Raw genomic sequence first — 22,099 nt, 5'->3', positions numbered from 1 at the left:
GGACGAACATCATCATCATCAGACCCAATGCACTTGACATGCCTTTAGACTCCAAATTAGAGCCTGCCAAATGCTGAAGTTAAAAGGATGAAAAGAAGAAATATCATTGAGAAGCAATGCCTTCCTGACCCACATCAATGTAGAAAGCAACAGGCATGATCTAACATCATTTCTAAAAAAAGAGTTCTGTTGATGTTGTTCAAATGTTCAATTCAATTTAGAATGATTAAATTCAAACATTTGTTGAGAAAATGGCTTTCACAATTGTGCAGCAGCTTAATAAAGGTGACGCCAGATAGGTCTGTCACACTGCCTCATTTGGTATCTCTATTAATCTTATAAAGGTGACCCCAGATAGGTCTGTCACGCTGCCTGATTTGGTATCTCTATTAATCTTATAAAGGTGACACCAGATAGGTCTGTCACACTGCCTCATTTGGTATCTCTATTAATCTTATAAAGGTGACGGCAGATAGGTCTGTCACACTGCCTCATTTGGTATCTCTATTAATCTTATAAAGGTGACCCCAGATAGGTCTGTCACACTGCCTCATTTGGTATCTCTATTAATCTTATAAAGGTGACGCCAGATAGGTCTGTCACACTGCCTCATTTGGTATCTCTATTAATCTTATAAAGGTGACGTCAGATAGGTCTGTCACACTGCCTCATTTGGTATCTCTATTGATCTTATAAAGGTGACACCAGATAGGTCTGTCACACTGCCTCATTTGGTATCTCTATTAATCTTATAAAGGTGACACCAGATAGGTCTGTCACACTGCCTCATTTGGTATCTCTATTAATCTTATAAAGGTGACCCCAGATAGGTCTGTCACACTGCCTCATTTGGTATCTCTATTAATCTTATAAAGGTGACCCCAGATAGGTCTGTCACACTGCCTCATTTGGTATCTCTATTAATCTTATAAAGGTGACACCAGATAGGTCTGTCACACTGCCTCATTTGGTATCTCTATTAATCTTATAAAGGTGACCCCAGATAGGTCTGTCACACTGCCTCATTTGGTATCTCTATTAATCTTATAAAGGTGACACCAGATAGGTCTGTCACGCTGCCTCATTTGGTATCTCTATTGATCTTATAAAGGTGACACCAGATAGGTCTGTCACACTGCCTCATTTGGTATCTCTATTAATCTTATAAAGGTGACGCCAGATAGGTCTGTCACACTGCCTCATTTGGTATCTCTATTAATCTTATAAAGGTGACACCAGATAGGTCTGTCACACTGCCTCATTTGGTATCTCTATTAATCTTATAAAGGTGACACCAGATAGGTCTGTCACACTGCCTCATTTGGTATCTCTATTAATCACGGCTGCTGAGAATACATAATGTTTCAGTTTACCATGGACACATGCACAGATTTATTTGACCAAAATGGTTATGTACTCATTTTGTGTGAAATATAAACCAAAAATGAATTTACATATTTTTCTTCCAGAAGACTGGGAGAAGACAAATAACTGACATGAAAAAACAAACTAGAACTAGATAAACAGCAGATGATTATTTTTTTTTAATAAAAATGAAAATAAAACCAAAAAAGCTATCACCTTCACAAACTTCACAGGCATACACACATGCACTTCCCAAACACACATCTTTAAAGAACCTGACAAATCTACACCAGTACAATCTCATACAGAGATTCCCACCCTGTGCATGCCTCCTGGTCTACAGGCTTTGACAGACAACTGAGAGACTTGGAGGAATCTGGTCAACAGTTGTGTGTGGTGCCCCAATAACTCTTCACACTTGTGGGAGAAGTCCACAGACACCGGAGTATCACATGGCAAACCTGAGTGCCACACTACATGCATGCACACACCTATTTCGAAGTCAAGATGTAAATCTGGGTAATTATACTAACATGTATACTTACAGCTCAGGCATTCTCAACTTTCTTGTCACTGGAGTTGACTGAAAACCCCTTTTCAACCAAACAAACCACCACCACCACCACACCACACTCTTTCAGCCTTTTGCAGTCTTATCTAATAAACATATTACTATTACTGTTGATATCATTGTTATCATCATTGTCATTATTATATCATTATTATCATCGTCATCATCATCAATATTTTTCTGTGGCGTACTCCTGTGATAGCTGCATCTACATGCGCTTCCCAGGATTAAATATATCTAATCTCAAGTAAAAATCAAAATCTTGAGCAATCCTGGAAAATGATAAATCATAACACATACACACACTCACATGTATACACACACAGTCTTTAATGTCAGCACACATAATGGAATCATGGTCACAAGTTGCACTTTTGTGGCGAGCTAATGTCCAAGAGATCAGGGAAAAGTCATGAATTTTGTTGTTTTTTGCTGCCCCATCATCTACACTGTTTGAGTGGCATTACTCCCACACCGTTCATCCCGTGTCCCTCATACACAGCCACACCCAAGTTCCATCTATTTCAGTCCCAGCACTGGCAGTTCACAGAGAACCATCAATGTTAGGTCGCCAGAATGCCATACACCAGAGGAGACCCTACACTGCTGCTGAGTCACTTCAGTGGTGTTCAGTAGTGCATGTTCAGATTTAACGTACTTAGGACACCATCTACTAAGTCCCCCATTGACGACAACAATGGCTCCATCATGGAGCCGGACTGAGTGAGTGTCTTCCCCAGAGTGGACACCGCCACAACATCCCTCCAATAACAGTCCCCCATGAATCTGCCAACACCAAAGACCTTGAGAAGACTCACTCCAAGTGTGGAAGTGGAGGGGTATCGAAACTGAGGTCACCACGACAGCAGGACAAGAAAGGCCACATAACTTGGGACATTTTTATACCGATAATGAAAGAGGAAGAGGATGACGCTGATGACGATGCTGCAGCTATGGAGGTCCATTTTGGGTTGGGACTGTATGACAAGGCTGTACTCTACGTTTCCAGTCATAATAATATCCTGACGTCAATCAGGCCCACAAGATAAAGACACTTGCAGTGTTGGTCAGGAGATTAGACCTACACACCTGAAGACACATCCGTGAAGTGGATGACACTCAACAGTGTAGTCCCAGTCTTCCTATTTGCCTATAGCACATTTAACTCTCGGTAAGAGCCAGCTGTGGGTCAAAAACCCCCACCTCCCCTGGGATTCGAACCCGTGTCCGCCCAACCGTCAGTCCACTACGTTAATCACTTCACCATGGTGGCCAGTAAAGTTATGAAGTTTGCTACGAGTTAAAATTCAGAATGACATTTTTCTCCCCTTAAAATTATAATGATGCTGAAAAACAAACATCAAACAATGGCATAAAGTATCACAGACTGCATTACATACACACACACTCACACAGTGACACACACAATCTTTCAATCAGGGAAAGTTGTGTGATGTTTGCTTGGAGTTTAAATTCTGAATGGTTCCTAGGGTTCCCCCCAACCCCCTTTTTTTCTCCTCAAAGTTATAATATGCAGAAAACACGCACCATACAATGGTATGAAATAAATTACAGACAGTACACACATGCACACACACTCAAACACTGACACAGAAAAACATGCACAATTAGACATGGTAACACAGTAAAACCACAATCTTTTATGCCAACACATGTAAACATGTACTGGAGGCATCAGAAGGCTGCAAATGATTAAGGTGATCGTTGCAAAGAGTTTTGCTATGAGTGGTATTACTGTTTGAGGAAGTGGGTTTTGATTGCTGTTTTAAGTCAATTCTGATGAATGAAGAGCTGACAAAATTCATGCAGAGGTGTATTCCACTTTTCCAGGCGTTGCAACAGCTGCAACAGAAAGAGGTTTTAAACATCCAGTTTGAAGAGATTTCAGACATTCCGGTTTCAGTGTCTGAAAAAACAACAAAAAACTTACATGTAATGATGTGTACCCATTAGTATAAATATGTGTGATTTTGAGACGTTCATAATCAAAAAGTTCTATAGTATTCATGTCAAAAGGTGTGTAGATTTAATGCAAAATGCACTTTAAAGCAACTTTAAGTCTCAAATCATAACTAGTTTTACTCCCATTGTAGTACCGTTCGTAAAATTCTTTTCCCCCTTACACTATAACTGTATCGTACAACTTTCCCCCCTATACACTGATTGTTGCTGATAAATGATACAAAAAGAATACAGCCTCAACTACTCAACTAGTTTTTGGTGCTGAAATACCCAGTACATATTCTGGTGTTCCTTCTCAGCTTCTCCCTTTGAATCATATGACACAGTATAGAAATCACTGTTTCTCCCTTTCTTTGAATCATATGACACAGTATAGAAATCACTGTTTCTCCCTTTGAATCATATGACACAGTATAGAAATCACTGTTTCTCCCTTTGTTTGAATCATATGACACAGTATAGAAATCACTGTTTCTCCCTTTGTTTGAATCATATGACACAGTATAGAAATCACTGTTTCTCCCTTTGTTTGAATCATATGACACAGTATAGAAATCACTGTTTCTCCCTTTGTTTGAATCATATGACACAGTATAGAAATCACTGTTTCTCCCTTTGTTTGAATCATATGACACAGTATAGAAATCACTGTTTCTCCCTTTGTTTGAATCATATGACACAGTATAGAAATCACTTTCTCCCTTTGTTTGAATCATATGACACAGTATAGAAATCACTGTTTCTCCCTTTGTTTGAATCATATGACACAGTATAGAAATCACTGTTTCTCCCTTTGTTTGAATCATATGACACAGTATAGAAATCACTGTTTCTCCCTTTGTTTGAATCATATGACACAGTATAGAAATCACTGTTTCTCCCTTTGTTTGAATCATATGACACAGTATAGAAATCACTTTCTCCCTTTGTTTGAATCATATGACACAGTATAGAAATCACTGTTTCTCCCTTTGTTTGAATCATATGACACAGTATAGAAATCACTGTTTCTCCCTTTGAATCATATGACACAGTATAGAAATCACTGTTTCTCCCTTTGTTTGAATCATATGACACAGTATAGAAATCACTGTTTCTCCCTTTGTTTGAATCATATGACACAGTATAGAAATCACTGTGGGATTCTTTGGTCATCCGTACCAACACATATGACATAAACAGGTTATGAAAAAAAAAAAGTTTTACCTTTAGACACCCAACTTGGAAAACCAAAATATAAAAGAGACCACAAACTCCTCAATATGTTTTGCAAGTGATTTATGAATGCAGTATTATACAAACTGTACTTTAATTTCATTTTGAGTAGAGATCACAGGCTTTTCAGTTAGTAAATATTATCTATGAATATATTCAATATAAATACATGAGTACTCATGCTTCAAGTTCATTCTGAATAAAAGGATAAAATTCATAACAATCAGAAAACATAATGTATACTTGTCAAAAAATAAAAATAAAGAAAAGAAGAAAAAGGCTGCTGACCATTCCGAACCATGCAGCACAAAAAAGAGAAACTGTCATACAAAAATAACATATATGTTACCATGTATCTGGCACTTTAAGTTTTGTCATTAAGGCACTATAAGTTTTGTCATTCAATTATGAATGTAACATAATCTTCAGTATTGTTTATATTTTATTATATCATCCCAAATGCATCCATTTCTAACCTGAGTAACAATATGAATATATTACATGCTTTTACTTGTATACATATTTCATGTTATTCAATTACTTGTTCATTTTTTATCTATATATATCATAATTTAACCAGTCATCCAGTTCTGGTTCTATCCATTCACTTTATCAGTTTATCAGCTAATTTTGGCACCATTATTTTAAAATGTGAAATAAAGTGAAAGGCTAACTGCACTGTGGTGAGAGTGGGCACAACAAAGAGTGGCAACAAAAGAGCTGAAAACAGCTGTACTGTACAAAACTGAGAAACTTGGTTGAGAAAAAGTCACCTCAACAGAGCATCAGTATCACAGATAGTACTCCTGGCACAGTGACAATGACACAGGTAACATTTCTCAATAACAAATTTAGCTAAAGTGAACTGAATGACTGGGCTCACTAAGACGATATACAGCAGTTGAAAATAAGTGTCTTTTTTTTTTTAACTCCACTCACATCAACTGCTTCAAAAGTTATTTATATCAACTTTTTTTTCCAGACAGCCTTAAAATATTGCATATTTGACCAGATACATTTCAAAACTTTGGGTTTCATGATGAACACAGTGGTATTGTGACATGTTTTCATTCAGTAGTATTATGAAAGATATTTTCATGATCAAATCTGGTTCTCTCATCCTCCCTGAGATTAATAAATGAGATCAAAAGTAACAACCGCCTGTTCAGCTGCCTTTCAATAAGCAAAAGCTCTGGAAGTGTTTCAGATCATTCAATATCTTGTACAAAACCCTGAGGTATTAAATACATAAAGTGCACTATTCCCAGTAAACTCTCTAAAGAAAACAAATAAACAACCAAAAAAGTGTGATCCAACAACAAACTGTCCTTGCCTGTGTTTCTCAGACAGCAATATTTAGGATATCAACATCATGACTGATCAGGATTGAACACATCAAGGCATCGTTTGTTCATTTCATTGCTTGGTAAAAGAATGGTCATTCACTGACCAAGTATGCTGCAAAGGACGTAACTGTTATCCAAAATGTAGAATATAAACTATGTTCCGCAGCTAACCGCTCAACAGATGAGTGAGCACAAACTAATCCTCTGTCAAGTCTTCACTCACTGTTTCTCCTCAAGGTCTCAGTTTCACTGCTTGATATTTTCAGGCTTGTTATTTATTTCAGTTGTATTTTCTTTGACACAAAGGAATCTTCTGAAGTTTTCTCAGGCAGAAGCACACTCAGAGAACTTTGGCTGAAGGAATCGATCACAACACGGTTAAAAACTGCAGCTTCTCAATTTTCAGCCTCCTTCACAGCACTTTGTTGACTCTACTTCTGACATGAGGAATCAACACTGAAACAGCACATCAAGTATTGATCTTCATGGTCAAAAAGCTGAATTCTCATGGCTGTGAGGTTTGGAAGACGGTCCGCTCATATTCACACCACACAGACACATATGCATGCCCAAACCAAAGGCGTGTATTTGCAAACACTGCTTCTTTGTTAGAGCATAATGCAATTGCCATAAGTATATTAATTCACCTTGCTTCATGTTGAAGTATTTCATACTGTGATATCGCTGGCGTCGACCAAACACACATTTTTCTGATGACATGACTCTCGTGTCCTGTCTGCAAGAATCATTTCTTTGTGCACAGGACCAGTGTATAACAAACCACGTTCAGTATTACCAAGATGTGTAGAATGAGGGTCAAACACTGGGGCAAATTCAAGAAACAAGGAACATGATACAAACTTATTGATAATCAATACATCAGGATCAGCGCCGGCAGCTTGGAAGTCTTGATTATATGGAACACACTGAAGACCAGCACTTCAACTGACTTGGCATTGAAGCGTCAACTTGCACTACACTGCTGGCTATGGAAGGAATCATCACTGTGAAGATCACACTGAGCACAGACACAAGGCAAAGCCACTCAAAGAAGTAAGCTTACACAAACGGTTTATTGGATGCACTCATTAAAGTTTGAAATGCAAACAGAATACACAGGTGAAGATTACACAAGCACAACACAAAGACAAGCAGGACTCAGTGGCTGACAACACCAACACCACTGATCCAATGCAGGTAACACAAGTCAAACTATGGCCAACGCTTCATGGCCTTCAGCTTCTGAGGGAGCTGCAGGTAGCGCTGCTGGAACAGAACATTTGGGTGACCAGCATCATGATGCTAACATTTACTGGTGACATTCCTCCTCTTTTACATCAGACAAGCAAAGCATGCCATGACTGTTGAGGTACTGTTGTGTAGAACCAACACACATCAATCATTACAGGTGATCATCACACTGACTTGTCCATCCACAGCACAGCCCTCCCTCAGGGGACTCAAGTCACACACTAGTCATCCATGTGAAGCTCAAGAGTCCTACAGCACAACTCAGCACAACAACACACACTGTTGACAAGGGACTCAGTTCACAAGGGCTGACATCATCACCTGACCACTACACACATCTCATCTATCAACAGCACTGCTGACAGTCATTTCCTCAACATCACTTTGCACATCTCTTTGCACAGCTCAACATGTTTCACTTCCGACACTTCACCAATCAAACACACACTTCTCAAGCACAAAACTGGTGAATCAAGTACAGCTTCTTCATCACTAGTCACTACAGCACATACAACAGAACACCAATGATGAAATATGCACAAGCAGAGATTTATAAACTGTTCTGTACAAACACAAGTGGAAGTTTGAGGAAGATAGTGGAAGATCATAAGCCTGCACTTTGTTTTCTCTTCTACATCAGGGCTTCACAAGTGTGTGTGTGGGCTCCCCCTCTTTAAACACCACATCTGGATTCCTTTCACCTTGACATGTGGTCTCAGAAACATGCAGCCTGTCCCCTCCCCATACCTTTCTCCTGCTGTCTACTGCTCAAAGCCATCATCTGTAGAAATCATCTGTAGGAGACTGGAGAGAGAGCTCATTCTACAACAACTACCTTTCATCTGCTGTCTAGTGCTCAAAGCCATCATCTGTAGAAATCATCTGTAGGAGACTGGAGAGAGAGCTCATTCTACAACAACTACCTTTCATCTGCTGTCTAGTGCTCAAAGCCATCATCTGTAGAAATCTGTAGGAGACTGGAGAGAGAGCTCATTCTACAACAACTACCTTTCATCTGCTGTCTAGTGCTCAAAGCCATCATCTGTAGAAATCATCTGTAGGAGACTGAGAGAGAGCTCATTCTACAACAACTACCTTTCATCTGCTGTCTAGTGCTCAAAGCCATCATCTGTAGAAATCATCTGTAGGAGACTGAGAGAGAGCTCATTCTACAACAACTACAGCCCTATTATAGTTCCCTCTCATCTCCAGCAGACACTTGACTATCAGGTTTTCACTGAAGCCAGCTATGACAATACTAAATAAACATTTGTATTGTGATCTGAATAGGATGTTTTATGTTTGCACTGTGAACATGAAAGAAATAATATACCCTTCTAGTTCCACAAGTGACCTTCCTTACTGTATCCAACTTCTCTGTTACCACACACAAGCTTATCATTATTTTTATGTTGAAAATCATCAAATGTCTACCAAAACAGAAAGTTAACTATCAGTATTGAACATTACACATTCCTTATTCAGCAGATCAGCAAACTATATTAGTACCAAAAGGCCTTGTTTTGTATGAGCACAGTAAACAGGCTGACCGATGCAAATTTAAAACTGCCTACTTTGTCCTACCACTTCTTTTTCTTTCTGTTTTCCTAGAAGTCTACAATAGTGCAACTGAACTAAACTGCTTATGTGTATCACCGCAACTGGTGGCTGGGGGACACAGGCAGATTTCACAGTCATTTTCTTCAGCACGTCAATGCACTCCCCATCACAGTTCTTCACAAGACAAACTGACCATTTCACAGGCACAAGTTCAAAGAGCACACACCAATGCTGTTCTTCAGATGTCACCACACAGCACTTGGGGCGGGGTGACCACACCAACAGCACACACCAACGTTGTCACCACACCATCAACCAAACTGGTCACTCATTTCACACAGTTCAGACACACGTCAGTTCACTGAAACCACCACATGGGAAGAGAGCGCACATCCCAGGCGAAGAGAAGCGCAGGAACACTTTGTGCACTGAACTCACACCACAGTAGACTGCTGGAAGCTTCCTACCAGGAGAAAGCACACCTGTAGTACTCAGCTTCATTTCTCCACAAGTCTGCACATTCCATGGGGCTGGACCAAGTCTGCACACAGCCAGGGAACACAGGTCAGCTGATCAAAAGACAGTCACTATCACATCAAGTCAACATCATATTCAAAACTCATTAAACCCAAGTTTGCAGGTTTGCCTATTATCAAATACAGTAACTCACTATCAAATGACGCTGATAAAGTTTTTACTGCAGTTATCCACCAGTCTACAACAAACTGTAATGGATTCTGATTCTGCAAACCTGTTCATAATAATAATAATGATAACAAATAATGATAATAATGAATATTAAAAAAAACAAAAAACTACTATAACGCACCTTCCCACATTAAAACATTCATTTAAAAACCAAAAAGAAGAATTTACACACATACCCCTGCACAGACCTCCAACCACATATCCAAATGCTAATTTGTGTTCATTCACACACAAAATCATCACCCAACACAACACTCATCATGCATACCTCACATCACAAGTTTCAGACAAATGCAACTTTATTATCATAAACTGCATCTTAGCGAAATCTATCAGCTTTATTTCTTCATGTCTCAGTCATTACACAGAAGTTTTTGTTGCCAGCGAGGAGAGCCATGAGTAACACTGAAATGGAACAGCCACAGCCAACTGACACAATGCCCTCCCCTTCATCGGACACTGGCTGAAGAAGAATACTTCTGGAGAGTGTGTCAGAATTATTACTACGAAGCACCAAGTTTGTGAAAAAAAAATGTTCTTGTCTGAAAACAACATGCAAGTGTTCACCATTATGTGTACAAGTCAGGGCATGATACCCAGTACTTACCTGTGTCTGGCACACATTATGTTCTATACATGTGTACAAGTCAGGGCATGATACCCAGTACTTACCTGTGTCTGGCACACACTATGTTCTATACATGTGTACAAGTCAGGGCATGATACCCAGTACTTACCTGTGTCTGGCACACACTATGTTCTATACATGTGTACAAGTCAGGACATGATACCCAGTACTTACCTGTGTCTGGCACACACTATGTTCTATACATGTGTACAAGTCAGGGCATGATACCCAGTACTTACCTGACAGTACAACAGACATGTGTGTCTGGCACACACTATGTTCTATACATGTGTACAAGTCAGGGCATGATACCCAGTACTTACCTGTGTCTGGCACACACTATGTTCTATACATGTGTACAAGTCAGGGCATGATACCCGGTACTTACCTGACAGTACAACAGACCTGTGTGTCTGGCACACACTATGTTCTATACATGTGTACAAGTCAGGGCATGATACCCAGTACTTACCTGTGTCTGGCACACACTATGTTCTATACATGTGTACAAGTCAGGGCATGATACCCGGTACTTACCTGACAGTACAACATGCATGTCTGGCACACACTATGTTCTATACATGTGTACAAGTCAGGGCATGATACCCAGTACTTACCTGACAGTACAACAGACATGTGTGTCTGGCACACACTATGTTCTATACATGTGTACAAGTCAGGACATGATACCCAGTACTTACCTGTGTCTGGCACACACTATGTTCTATACATGTGTACAAGTCAGGGCATGATACCCAGTACTTACCTGACAGTACAACATGCATGTCTGGCACACACTATGTTCTATACATGTGTACAAGTCAGGGCATGATACCCAGTACTTACCTGACAGTACAACATGCATGTCTGGCACACACTATGTTCTAAACTCTTATTGTCACTCTGAAACATTCTCAATCTCATGTCCACAAAATGTTAAAATGATTATCTTGAAGTTAAAACCAACTGCTGAGAACACAAAATATCTGTTAAAATGTTACCTGTAGATGCTCTAGCACCATCTCAGAACACTGAATGGTATTCAACTGTCCAATTCTCACTTCCCAATGAGAGCAGGGGGATCAGTTTCAGTACAAGATATGGCGCCATCAAGGATTTCTGTATAATCCCCAGCAATTTGTAACATCAGTCACTGAGGTCATACACCACTCTGTGGTGGGTAGCTTCCATCTAATTTCTTTAACGAGTAGTACGTCTAATGACCCATCCACCCAATGCCCCAGCAGTCCACTGTCAGCTGGGTTTAGGTTGTTTCTGTTTGATAATTTGTCCACTCCCTCACCCCCACAAGTCCAATCCCTCACCCACTGTACGTCTGTATCCTGTATGTGCTGTTAAGAATGATATTGCTAAGTGTCTACACCACCTTGTAATGAACAGACAATAAAGCAGTGAAAAGTACAGTACATGTCTGTGTGTTGACATTACATCCATACATGCCACACGTTCTCTCCTGGTCCCAGTATGCCATACTTACAGGCCAATCATTCCAGCCACATGGCAGAGGTAAGCACACAGACTGTCAGGCTGCCAGTCAAGTGAGCACTTATGCAGAAGGCGGCAGGCCATCATGACACCTCCCCAGCAGTCACACCACATCAACAGGTCACCTGCTGCACAGCCAGCGCTGAAACACAACCATAATCCTTCTGTCTTTCTTCCTTCCTCTTTCTACCCTTTTTTCTGTCACACGACTAGCCATGTATATGGCTATTACTTGTCTTTTTTTCTCAATGTTTTCTTCAAAGTTTTTTTCTTAAAGTGTCATGCGCATCGCATGCATGGAAAAATACTGCCAGAACAGTGATGGTCTTTTCGTGTGTGTTTGTTTTCGTCTTTTGTTGCTCACAGCCCAACCTACAACACTGGGCCATATTAGGGCTGAAAACTAGAAATCTGTCCTGTACAACCAAATGATACAAAACAAAAACCCAAGCAAAACAAAAAAAAAAAAGTTAAAAAAGTTAAAAATAGGGTCAACAACTATAAAAGTTAAAACACCTGGAAATGAGAATATGGCACAAGTACACAGACATTCAAGCACACAAACAAAATGGTTCTCACCCAACAAGAGAAGCTGCTGCTGCCAGAGTGGAGTACAGCAGCACATGGCCTTTGGGGGGGGTGGTGTGGAGGCTGGGTCACCATGGATGATTGGAGGCCTCCACTGAGCTGGGCAACAAGCCCAGGTCCCTCCTGGCACAAGCAGCAACACCACCACCAGCCGTCTTCCCACACAGCTGTGCATGGATCCCAAAATGACATGGAGAGCAACAGGGTGTGACAAGACAAAACTAGGTGCAGCAGGCTGACGACTGGGACAACTGTGGGCCGTAGCTATGGACCAAGCAGGCTGACCGATGTGGTGACCCAGCTAAGCTTTCAAATCTAAAAGCTATGGCCTTGAAGAAGCCTAACTCCTCATGTTAAGTATTATGTGTACACACAAGCAGACTCACAGGTAAAAACACATGGAATCAGTGACAAATGAAATGTGCAGAGTTATCAAATCCCAAAACTAAAAGACTGGCATCAATAGAAAAACAAAAAAACACCATAAATCTTTCATAGAAAAAAGAAAACAATAATACAACACTTGTCCTTTACAAACAGAACCCAAACCAACTTTTACAGGAAAAATACAACAAATGTTATCAAATTAACTAAAACGTTCAGACAGAAAGGAAAATTCACTTTTAAAAAAATCAAACAAATGAACTAGACACAAGAAATTATTTGACACAAAACTTCAACACACACACACAAAAAAGACAAAAAAAAAAAAAAGAAAGACAGCATCCATGAGTGATTTGGAACCCTTTTCCTTATTTCCTGTCCCTTTGTGCAAACATGTATCTATACTAAAGGCATTTTTCACAGTATGACACCATAAAAATAAATAAATAAATAAAAAGGCATAATTAAATTTTGGTGTGACAAATTGCTGCAAAACAAAACTGGACACAGTGTGAATGTCTTTTACTGTAAACACACACACACACACACACACACACACAGAGTATTTTTTTTCTAAAACTGGAAAAAATGTGTGTGAGACTACTTCAGTCAATCAAACATGTCCTATCACATTAGAAACTCAAACTGCTGCTGAAATCTTTTCAATGCTCTTTCTTTTAGAAAACCAGACGTAGTAAAACAACTCAATTTCCAATGTTTTATCAAGTACAGATGATGAATGAAAATGATACTGGGAACTCCGCTAAGTACTTTATTATTTGTTCACATTATGCAGTACCTAGTTCAAACTGAAGAACAATGTCCTCAAAGAGGAATGTGTTCTGTTTTACACTGTATACAACAATAAGAATTTTCAAAAAACATTCTTGGTAAAATAATTCTTTAAAAGACATTTCTGCACAAATTACAAGCACAAAAAAAAGAAAAAAAAAAGATTTATAATAATTAAAAAAAAAAAAAAAAAAAGACTAAGAAAGAAAGAGAGAGTAGAGGCGTGGGGAGGCCGGGTGGCAGGGAGGGAGAGAGAGAGAGAGAGAGAGAGAGAGAGAGAGAGAGAGAGGTGAAATGCAACAGACAGATTGTGTGAGACATCACAAGAAAATGAATGACAGCTTACATGTACACCAGCCATACAGCAGATGGATGAAAATAGGGGCAAAAAAGAGGCCTTAAATATTCTCTGATAATGTCAAAGTGTGCCCTATTTCTCATTTAACGTCATGAGCAAAGAGAAACTTCCATATTAATCGTTCTGGGGGATCTGAGATTCATTATTTTCACACTGACTGTACTGACTCATTTTGTGGGTGCTTCCAAATGATCCTTCAACAGAATCCAAACAACCAACCAAGACATTTGTTTCTGAATGTCAACCAGATCTAGTTCAACATTCACAAAACATAACTGACAGCATCAAAAGTCCAACACATAATGGGTTATGAAACACATCAAACGAGGGTAAGACAAGGCATGGAGTCTGCCATTCAAGACTGATCTAGGACAGCACAGTCACTAAAAAATATAAAATCAAAATCAACTTCCTGGACAAATTCACTTTCTTCCAGAACATACTCCATCACTGTAACATTACTGACCATGAGACACTCTTCCAGGGACATTTCATTCAATGAGGATGAAGTCAGCACCCTCAGCAGATACTATACCCAGTGCAAACAGAAAATAGCTCTGACATATTCTGCCACATCTGATGTCAATGGATGTTAAGTATAGCTGCATACTGGCACAAATAAATATAAAGACACACTCAGTACAAGTCCCAAACTCAGTAGAAATGGTACACATTCACAGTGACTGACACTGGTCATGCCTAAGCAAATGAGATCAGGAGGCTGAAACAGTATGCCATGGGACTGTTCAGGCACAGTGAAACAACAGAAAGAAAATCACGTCATCCAAATGACGAAAAGATATAGCTAAAGCAGGTCTGTAGATATGGAAACTTGTCGCAGGTCAAACAATTCCAAAATAAATTTGAAGTCAGTCTGCAGTGATTTTCCAGTATCATGAAATCACATTTTTTGTTTGGAAGGAATTTTTGTTATTTTGGTTTTGGTTGCACTTCCTATCTATTTCTATCAGATTATAATCAGCTCTAAACAACATCCATTCACCTTAACAATATACTCAATATATATGTCAATATTTGGCAAAGGTGATACTTCAGTTAAAAATACTCAATATGTATGGGAACACAGGGCAAAATAATACTATAACAAAAAAACAAAAAACAAAAATGTAGTTGCAAGCAGCATGGTTTGCAATTTTTCACATGACAAAGTATGGTTCAGTGGTTGTTTTTTCATCATGACGTTCATGTTGAAAGTTTAGTTAAACATACTAAGAAAAACAGCCTTCTTATTAATATTAGTTACCTGGGGCTTCTTGGAAGTTAAATTCTTCTTCTTCTTTCTTTTTGGGCTGCAGCTCCCACATTCACTCATACGTACACGCTTGGGCTTTTACATGTATGACCCTTTTTACCCTACCATGTAGGCAGCCATACTCTGTTTTTGGGGATAAGTTCAAATTCCATTTCCAGTGACGTAACTGCAAAATGAAATTACAAACTTCACTTTCTTGACTTGGCTGATTTTTTTTTTAAGGGCAAAAAAAAGGGGGGGTGGGGTGTAGGGAGGGTGCAGGAGGGGGTGGGTGAGGGGAGGGAGGGGGGGGGGAAGGGGAGAGAAAAAAAAGTGAAAAATGCAAAAATCTGTGTTAACTTTAAACATAAAAGCTACAACTGGTAAAAATGATAATGCTGACCAATGAGAAAACTGTATATCCCACACATCTTTGGTTCACCCACTGGTTCTTACAAAGCAACAGATTATCATTTACAATTAAAGTACAACAAACAAAATAAACAGTCTTGATGATGCAAGTTTCTCCTCGATCCAGTTTGATCTCTGGCTGTTATTTGTGTTAAATTTAAAAATTTATCAAACACAACATAACCTACTGTCTTCATATGTCAACATTTCCTCTCATTTTTTTTTTAAACACATTAAAAAAAATGTCCACTGGCTGATCACACACCATATAAAGGGCAGAATACAAGGTGAAAGTCAATTCCAGGGCTCCACCCAGACAGACATCCATGGTTCCCCCCTTTGAACAATGCAGCCTTCACCAAGCCAAGGCCTGAATAACCTGACCTTCAGGCATCAGCCATAAAGTTGTTAACTTTAACTATGTCAGTGTGAGGAAGTAGTACATGGACAACACTTCTAGTTCTATAATGTATAACTGTAAGGGAATAATAACGATGAATGAAATGTCAATCACAGTTGTTGTTTTTTTCTCATTCTTTAAGTAATTTTCACTTTAAAAAAAAAAAAAAAAGAAAAAAAAAGAAAGCAATTTCAATCAAGAAAAACCTACCCTTGTCATGAGAACAAAAGGAATAACAACATAAGACAAATCAAATCACTGAACAAAATGATTAACATATACAGAAGTGGAGTGATGGCCTAGAGGTAACGCGTCCGCCTAGGAAGCAAGAGAATCTGAGCGCGCTGGTTCGAATCACGGCTCAGCCGCCGATATCTTCTCCCCTTCCACTAGACCTTGAGTGGTGGTCTGGACGCTAGTCATTCGGATGAGATGATAAACCGAGGTCCCGTGTGCAGCATGCACTTAGCGCATGTAAAAGAACCCACGGCAACAAAAGGGTTGTTCCTGGCAAAATTCTGTAGAAAAATCCACTTCGATAGGAAAAACAAATAAAACTGCACGCAGGAAAAAATACAAAAAAATGGGTGGTGCTGTAGTACAGCGACACGCTCTCCCTGGGGAGAGCAGCCCGAATTTCACACAGAGAAATCTGTTGTGATAAAAAGAAATACAAATATACAGACCAAAGTTTCTGAAGAATTATCTCCCTTGTACACAAATATGTCATAGAAACAAATATGTTGCCAAGTTCTGTGTTATAATAAATCAGAGCTATTTCAAATATCATTCCATCCTAATGTTTACCATAAAATTGATAACAAACATATTCCAACTTTATACATGTATACTATAAGAATAACATAATCAAACAAGGACAGTCTGAACTCTGATGCAATGTGCTCTTACAACTTCAAACCACAAACACACACAAAAAGAATACTGTTCCTTGAGTTCATTAAAGTAGTAAAAAAGTTTTTCTCCTTAATTTCTAAAATTACAAGAAATTATCACAAACATCAGATGGTAAAGTTGTTGTCTAGAAACAGTACACTGACTGATGATGGCTTAACAGAGCAAACAGTTTAAAAGTATGAAGTAAAAAAAAAAAGAAAAAAAGAAGAAAAAAGCAGAACATCTAGTCATCTTTCTTTTTCTCTTATTAATCTAAATAAATCTCTTAACTCTAACAATAACACTACAATCATTATTATCATTTTATAAGATTAACAAGGCATGTATTCTTTAATTTTTGCTTTCCTCAAGTATCTTACCGACTGCAGAATGCCAAAATATACTGTGTCACATCAGCCCTGCCTGTATGATTTGCCACAGACACAAAAACATGTCCATGGAAGATTACACTACAGAAATTCTGGTTTTCAGCCACATGAAATAACAGTATGGGAGATACCATTCCTATCTGCCTTCATTAGTTTGCCGTCGACCTCCTCTGCATATTGAGTAAAACAGCAGAAAAAATTGAACACTAATTTGCAAACACAATAACAATGGTTGATAATTTGTATTACTTGCGTTGAAAGGAATTGACAAAACAAGTCATTAGCCTTTTCAGACTGTGATTACCAACATTAAAAAAATAAGAGAGAGGGAGAGTGAGGGAGAGGGAGAGAGTTCCAGAAAGGTCAGGTAACTGGTTATGCTGACACGAATTTGCATGAATGCCCTGAATGCCACTAAACCTTGTTCTATCAATCAGCAATGTATACACTACTAATGGTACTGCTGACAAATTCTTCAGTGCTTTATAATATCTACTAAAGTACTAGGTCTTCTGTGCTCTAATGTGATACATGTATTTCCTTGTGTTCTGGTCCTTTCAATGCTAATGAATCACAAATCTTGATTCTAACAAAAATATAACAGTGGGACTACTACTACTCTACTTTCTATCTGCACAAAGTCATAGAATCTCTAGGGAAAGAAATGGGCATGACCAGATTCAAGGGAAACACTAATTCATTATTCACTAAATACTGTGAGCAGCTAGCTGCCAGCTTTAATTTTGCAAAACAATATCAGCTTGAGAAAAAAAAAATCTGTTAATGACAGTAGAAACATGTCTTTGCTATGCACATCAGGTTACATGCAGGTATGTGAATGCGCACAAATACACAAGCATGCACTTTGTGAAAGTGAGTATGTGCATGTGTGATCTGGGTTCCCAAATGTGTGTAGATTGGATGAATGCAGTCCAACATCGAAATGAAAACTGAAATTATATGCTGTGTGTGTGTGTGTGTGTGTGTGTGTGTGTGTGTGCCCACTTGTGCGTGCATGTATTTCTCACTGTGCGTGTGTATGTGTGTAGTGGCGAGACTACACAAGGGGAAAAACAGTGACTGTGTTCCTGTCAGCATATAATAATAAAAAATATATAAAAATACTGCTGCTTTAGGAAAAAAAATCAGCTTAAAAAATCACACCTATCTTTTTTCTGTATAAAACATGTTTTTTCAACAAACTTAACCTTAAAATAAAAAGCTGAACTGAATTCAAAATGCCAATAAAGTCTATATACATGCTGCTTTGAAAAGAAAAGAAAAAGAAAAAAGAACTCCAGGCAAACATCAATGACAACTCAACGACAAAGATCACTGAACTGACGACTGTCCCTCAAGCTAACTGGATCCAACCACCACCACCACCACCAAGTATTCATCTTTGACAGAAGAAAACTCAGCTGGCAACTTAGGAGAACGCTGCAGAAGGAATTTATAGCCAAACTGACATGGGGGAAAAGCATGTAGAACACCCACATTTTTATCAGACGTTGGGTTTGGCGGTAAAGAGATCACACCCGCTGCTTCCTTTTGCTTCAAATAAGAAACCAGGTTTTTCAGCGGTCGTTGCTGTGCCACGCCCATCTGTTCGTCATAGTTCTGCACTGTGGAAGGCATGGCCAGCAGTATGCAGTGCCCATGACGTCCGGCATTACTAATGCGACGGCCCACATCTTCCAGCTTGGGCTGATCCAGACGCAGACGCTGGGTGATGCGCAGGACAGGGGGTTCGGTGCTGGTTAGGTCTCTCATCAGGGTGTCCACAATTGTCACATCACCACTAACCACATGCATGCGTGCAGCGAAAGCACTGTTCTTAAGTATCAATGCCCCATTCCAAGCCACAGGCAGGTTCTTGGCCAGATCCCCAAGACTGCGGATGTGTTCGACCTGTTCAGGTTCTGAATCACGCCTATTCTTTTCCTCACGACGGCTACCATCCCTATCTTCCACATCTCCACGACCACTAGCACCACGCATATCTTCCCTTACACCCCTTTCATGTGGAATCTCTCGTCTGTCAGGTGAGCGACTTCGTCTGTGGTATGGCTGGCCACTGTTCAAATCTGCAGGTGATCGAGGTCGTCGTCTTCGATCATTTTCCATTGGAAAATCTCCCCAGTCATCACGGCCACGAGGTCGGTTTTCTATGTCAGGCAAGTGATCTCTGCTGCCACGATATTCTGGTGGTGGTCGGTCTCCATACCAATCATCCCGGCGACGTTCACGGTCTACCTGACCATTTCCACTGGGACTCCTCCATGGTCTGTCATAATCTCGATCAGGACCACTGTAGCTTCTGGGTGGAGGTCCCATATTGAAAATAGGATTGTTGATGTGAGATGCATCAGTGAAATCAACACGCAAACGGCGGTCATTTCCACCAAGTGGGAAACCACGCATTTCCTGACAAGCCGCTTTTGCAGCATCAATGCTGTCATACAACACATAGGCAAAGTTTTTCCCAGCAGGCCATTCTATCCTCTGAATTGCTCCAAAACGATCAAACTCTTGATCTAAGATTTCTCTAGAAACCCATGGTCCCAATCCACCTACCCACACACATGTTGTTGGTGTCACTTTGCCATACCCTATCTTGCACTGAAATTTTCCAATATACTTTCCTGACATTTCTACCTTGGCCCTATGAGCAGAATCCAAATTGACAAATTTGATGAAAGCATAAGCATTGCCTTGTCCTTTCTGAGGGCGCTTTATGTCTATGTCTTCAACATAACCATATTTTTCAAAAATGGTTTTCAAATCCAAGTCAGCAATGTTCACATCTAAATTGCCCACAAATAGTGTCCTAGTAGCTTTGTCATCAAACTCTGGATCAATATGATCCAGATGGTAGGGAAACTTTTCAACTTTTCTTCCATCATCACGAATGGATGGAGGGCTGCCGAATATGATGTCTCGATCTGGTATAAAAGAAGCCCTTCCTATGCTGGGGGGCCCCTGTCTACCTGCTCCAACTGGACTTCTTCCCATATCAGGAGGAAGATGAGAAGAAAATGGTGGAGGTGAACTCCGGCGATTGTGGAAAGCAAAATGGTCCCTGTTAAATTCTCCTGGACTACCACTTCGTCTTTTGTTGAACACAGGATCAACTCTAAGTGGTCTGTCAAACATGTCAATGCGCCCTTTTTGCTTTGCTGCCCTGGCATCTTCTGGATATCGATAGTTCACATAAGCACATCTCTGGTCACCAGAAAAAGTTACTTTCACGTTCATTTCACCATACTGCCAATATTCCTGCATCAGGGCGTCTTTCAACACCAGGTCAGACACTTTACTGGGAATATTTGTGATGCACAAAGACCTGTAATCATCTGCACCCCCACCACCACTACTCCGCATAGGCGGTGCAAACCCTTGACTCTGCATTCGATCATCTCGAAAATGTTTTCGCGAGTCCATATCATCATAATCCCGAAAAGGCTTTCCCTCACGTGTCCCACTACTCATGTATTTACGACTTCTTCGTTCATAATCGGGACTCATTCGATCTCTTCCAATATCATGATCTGGTGGAGCGTAACCTGACCTCGATCGTTTACTGCTTCGAGGGGAACTTTCCCTATCTTGACGTTTCATATTTGCACGAATTTGTCAGTTCTGCAGAGACTGAAAATGAGTGAAAAAATAAATGTGTGGTCAATGCCTGCAAACCTGCTCACTGATCCGCCATGTTTCTTTACAACAGGAAGCCTGCCAGTTGGCCGATCCGCGACAAAGAATCAATTTATTTTCCACAAACAGTTCCAATCGCACTTTCAAAATAATCATTGTACAAACACATCAAGATACAAAATATACCGGTGACTCCCCGTATTCAATCATAAATTTTAAACTTTTGGTCTATATGTTCAAGCGAAGGAATAACGGACATTTCATGTGTATGAATATTAAAAAAAGGAGTCCCTTGTCGACATCAAAGAAACAATCTTTTTACACAATTTTACTGTAAACAGATGGTGGTCTGCATTGCTGCTGGACATACGTTCTCAAGTGGTTTTTCATAAATTCATTATTGCGCATCTTGCGACAGATCTGTAGGGTTCCAATGATAAAGAAGAAAACATTGTTTATAATTTTCAAGTTCAGCTCATGAATAATCATAGAAGAGACAAAGCTGGTTTTTAAGGACAATATAAACTGTAATTTCTCTCTCTAAAAAAAATAAATTAAATAAAATAAAATAATTTTTAAAAAACCTGGTCAGGCTTTCACCCACCACCGAATGGATGTGTTTGGTGAACTATTCTTCTGTGCGGCGCCCCACTGGCTCCTTACCGAGTTTAAAGGAGAAGCGGAAGAAATATTCTTTACCTAATCTCGACTGACGTTACCATTCTCAGTTAAACTGATTTATACGCCATTTCTTCTTCTCGATTCTGATTCTTCTCTCCCTCTGTGTGTGTGTGTGTGTGTGTGTGTGTGTGTGTGTGTGTGTGTGTGTGTGTGTCAGAAC

General features: G+C 39.6%; 1 protein-coding gene across 1 annotated transcript; it reads right to left on the bottom strand.

The window, feature by feature from the left end:
• Positions 1-4,853: 4,853 nt before the first annotated feature.
• LOC143299465 (RNA-binding protein spenito-like) lies at positions 4,854-21,390 on the bottom strand. The gene is made up of 3 exons (XM_076612684.1): positions 12,713-21,390; positions 12,126-12,275; positions 4,854-9,832 (listed from the first exon to the last, which is right to left on the bottom strand). The coding sequence occupies exon 1, from the start codon at positions 21,220-21,222 to the stop codon at positions 18,961-18,963; it is 2,262 nt and encodes a 753-aa protein (XP_076468799.1). The 5' UTR covers positions 21,223-21,390; the 3' UTR covers positions 4,854-9,832; positions 12,126-12,275; positions 12,713-18,960.
• Positions 21,391-22,099: the final 709 nt, after the last annotated feature.

Source organism: Babylonia areolata, chromosome 25 (assembly GCF_041734735.1).
Source record: "Babylonia areolata isolate BAREFJ2019XMU chromosome 25, ASM4173473v1, whole genome shotgun sequence".
In the NCBI taxonomy this organism is placed as follows: Eukaryota; Metazoa; Mollusca; class Gastropoda; order Neogastropoda; family Buccinidae; genus Babylonia; species Babylonia areolata.
The sequence above is the reverse complement of the archived record's forward strand: the minus strand, read 5'-3'. Positions and strand labels throughout refer to the sequence as shown.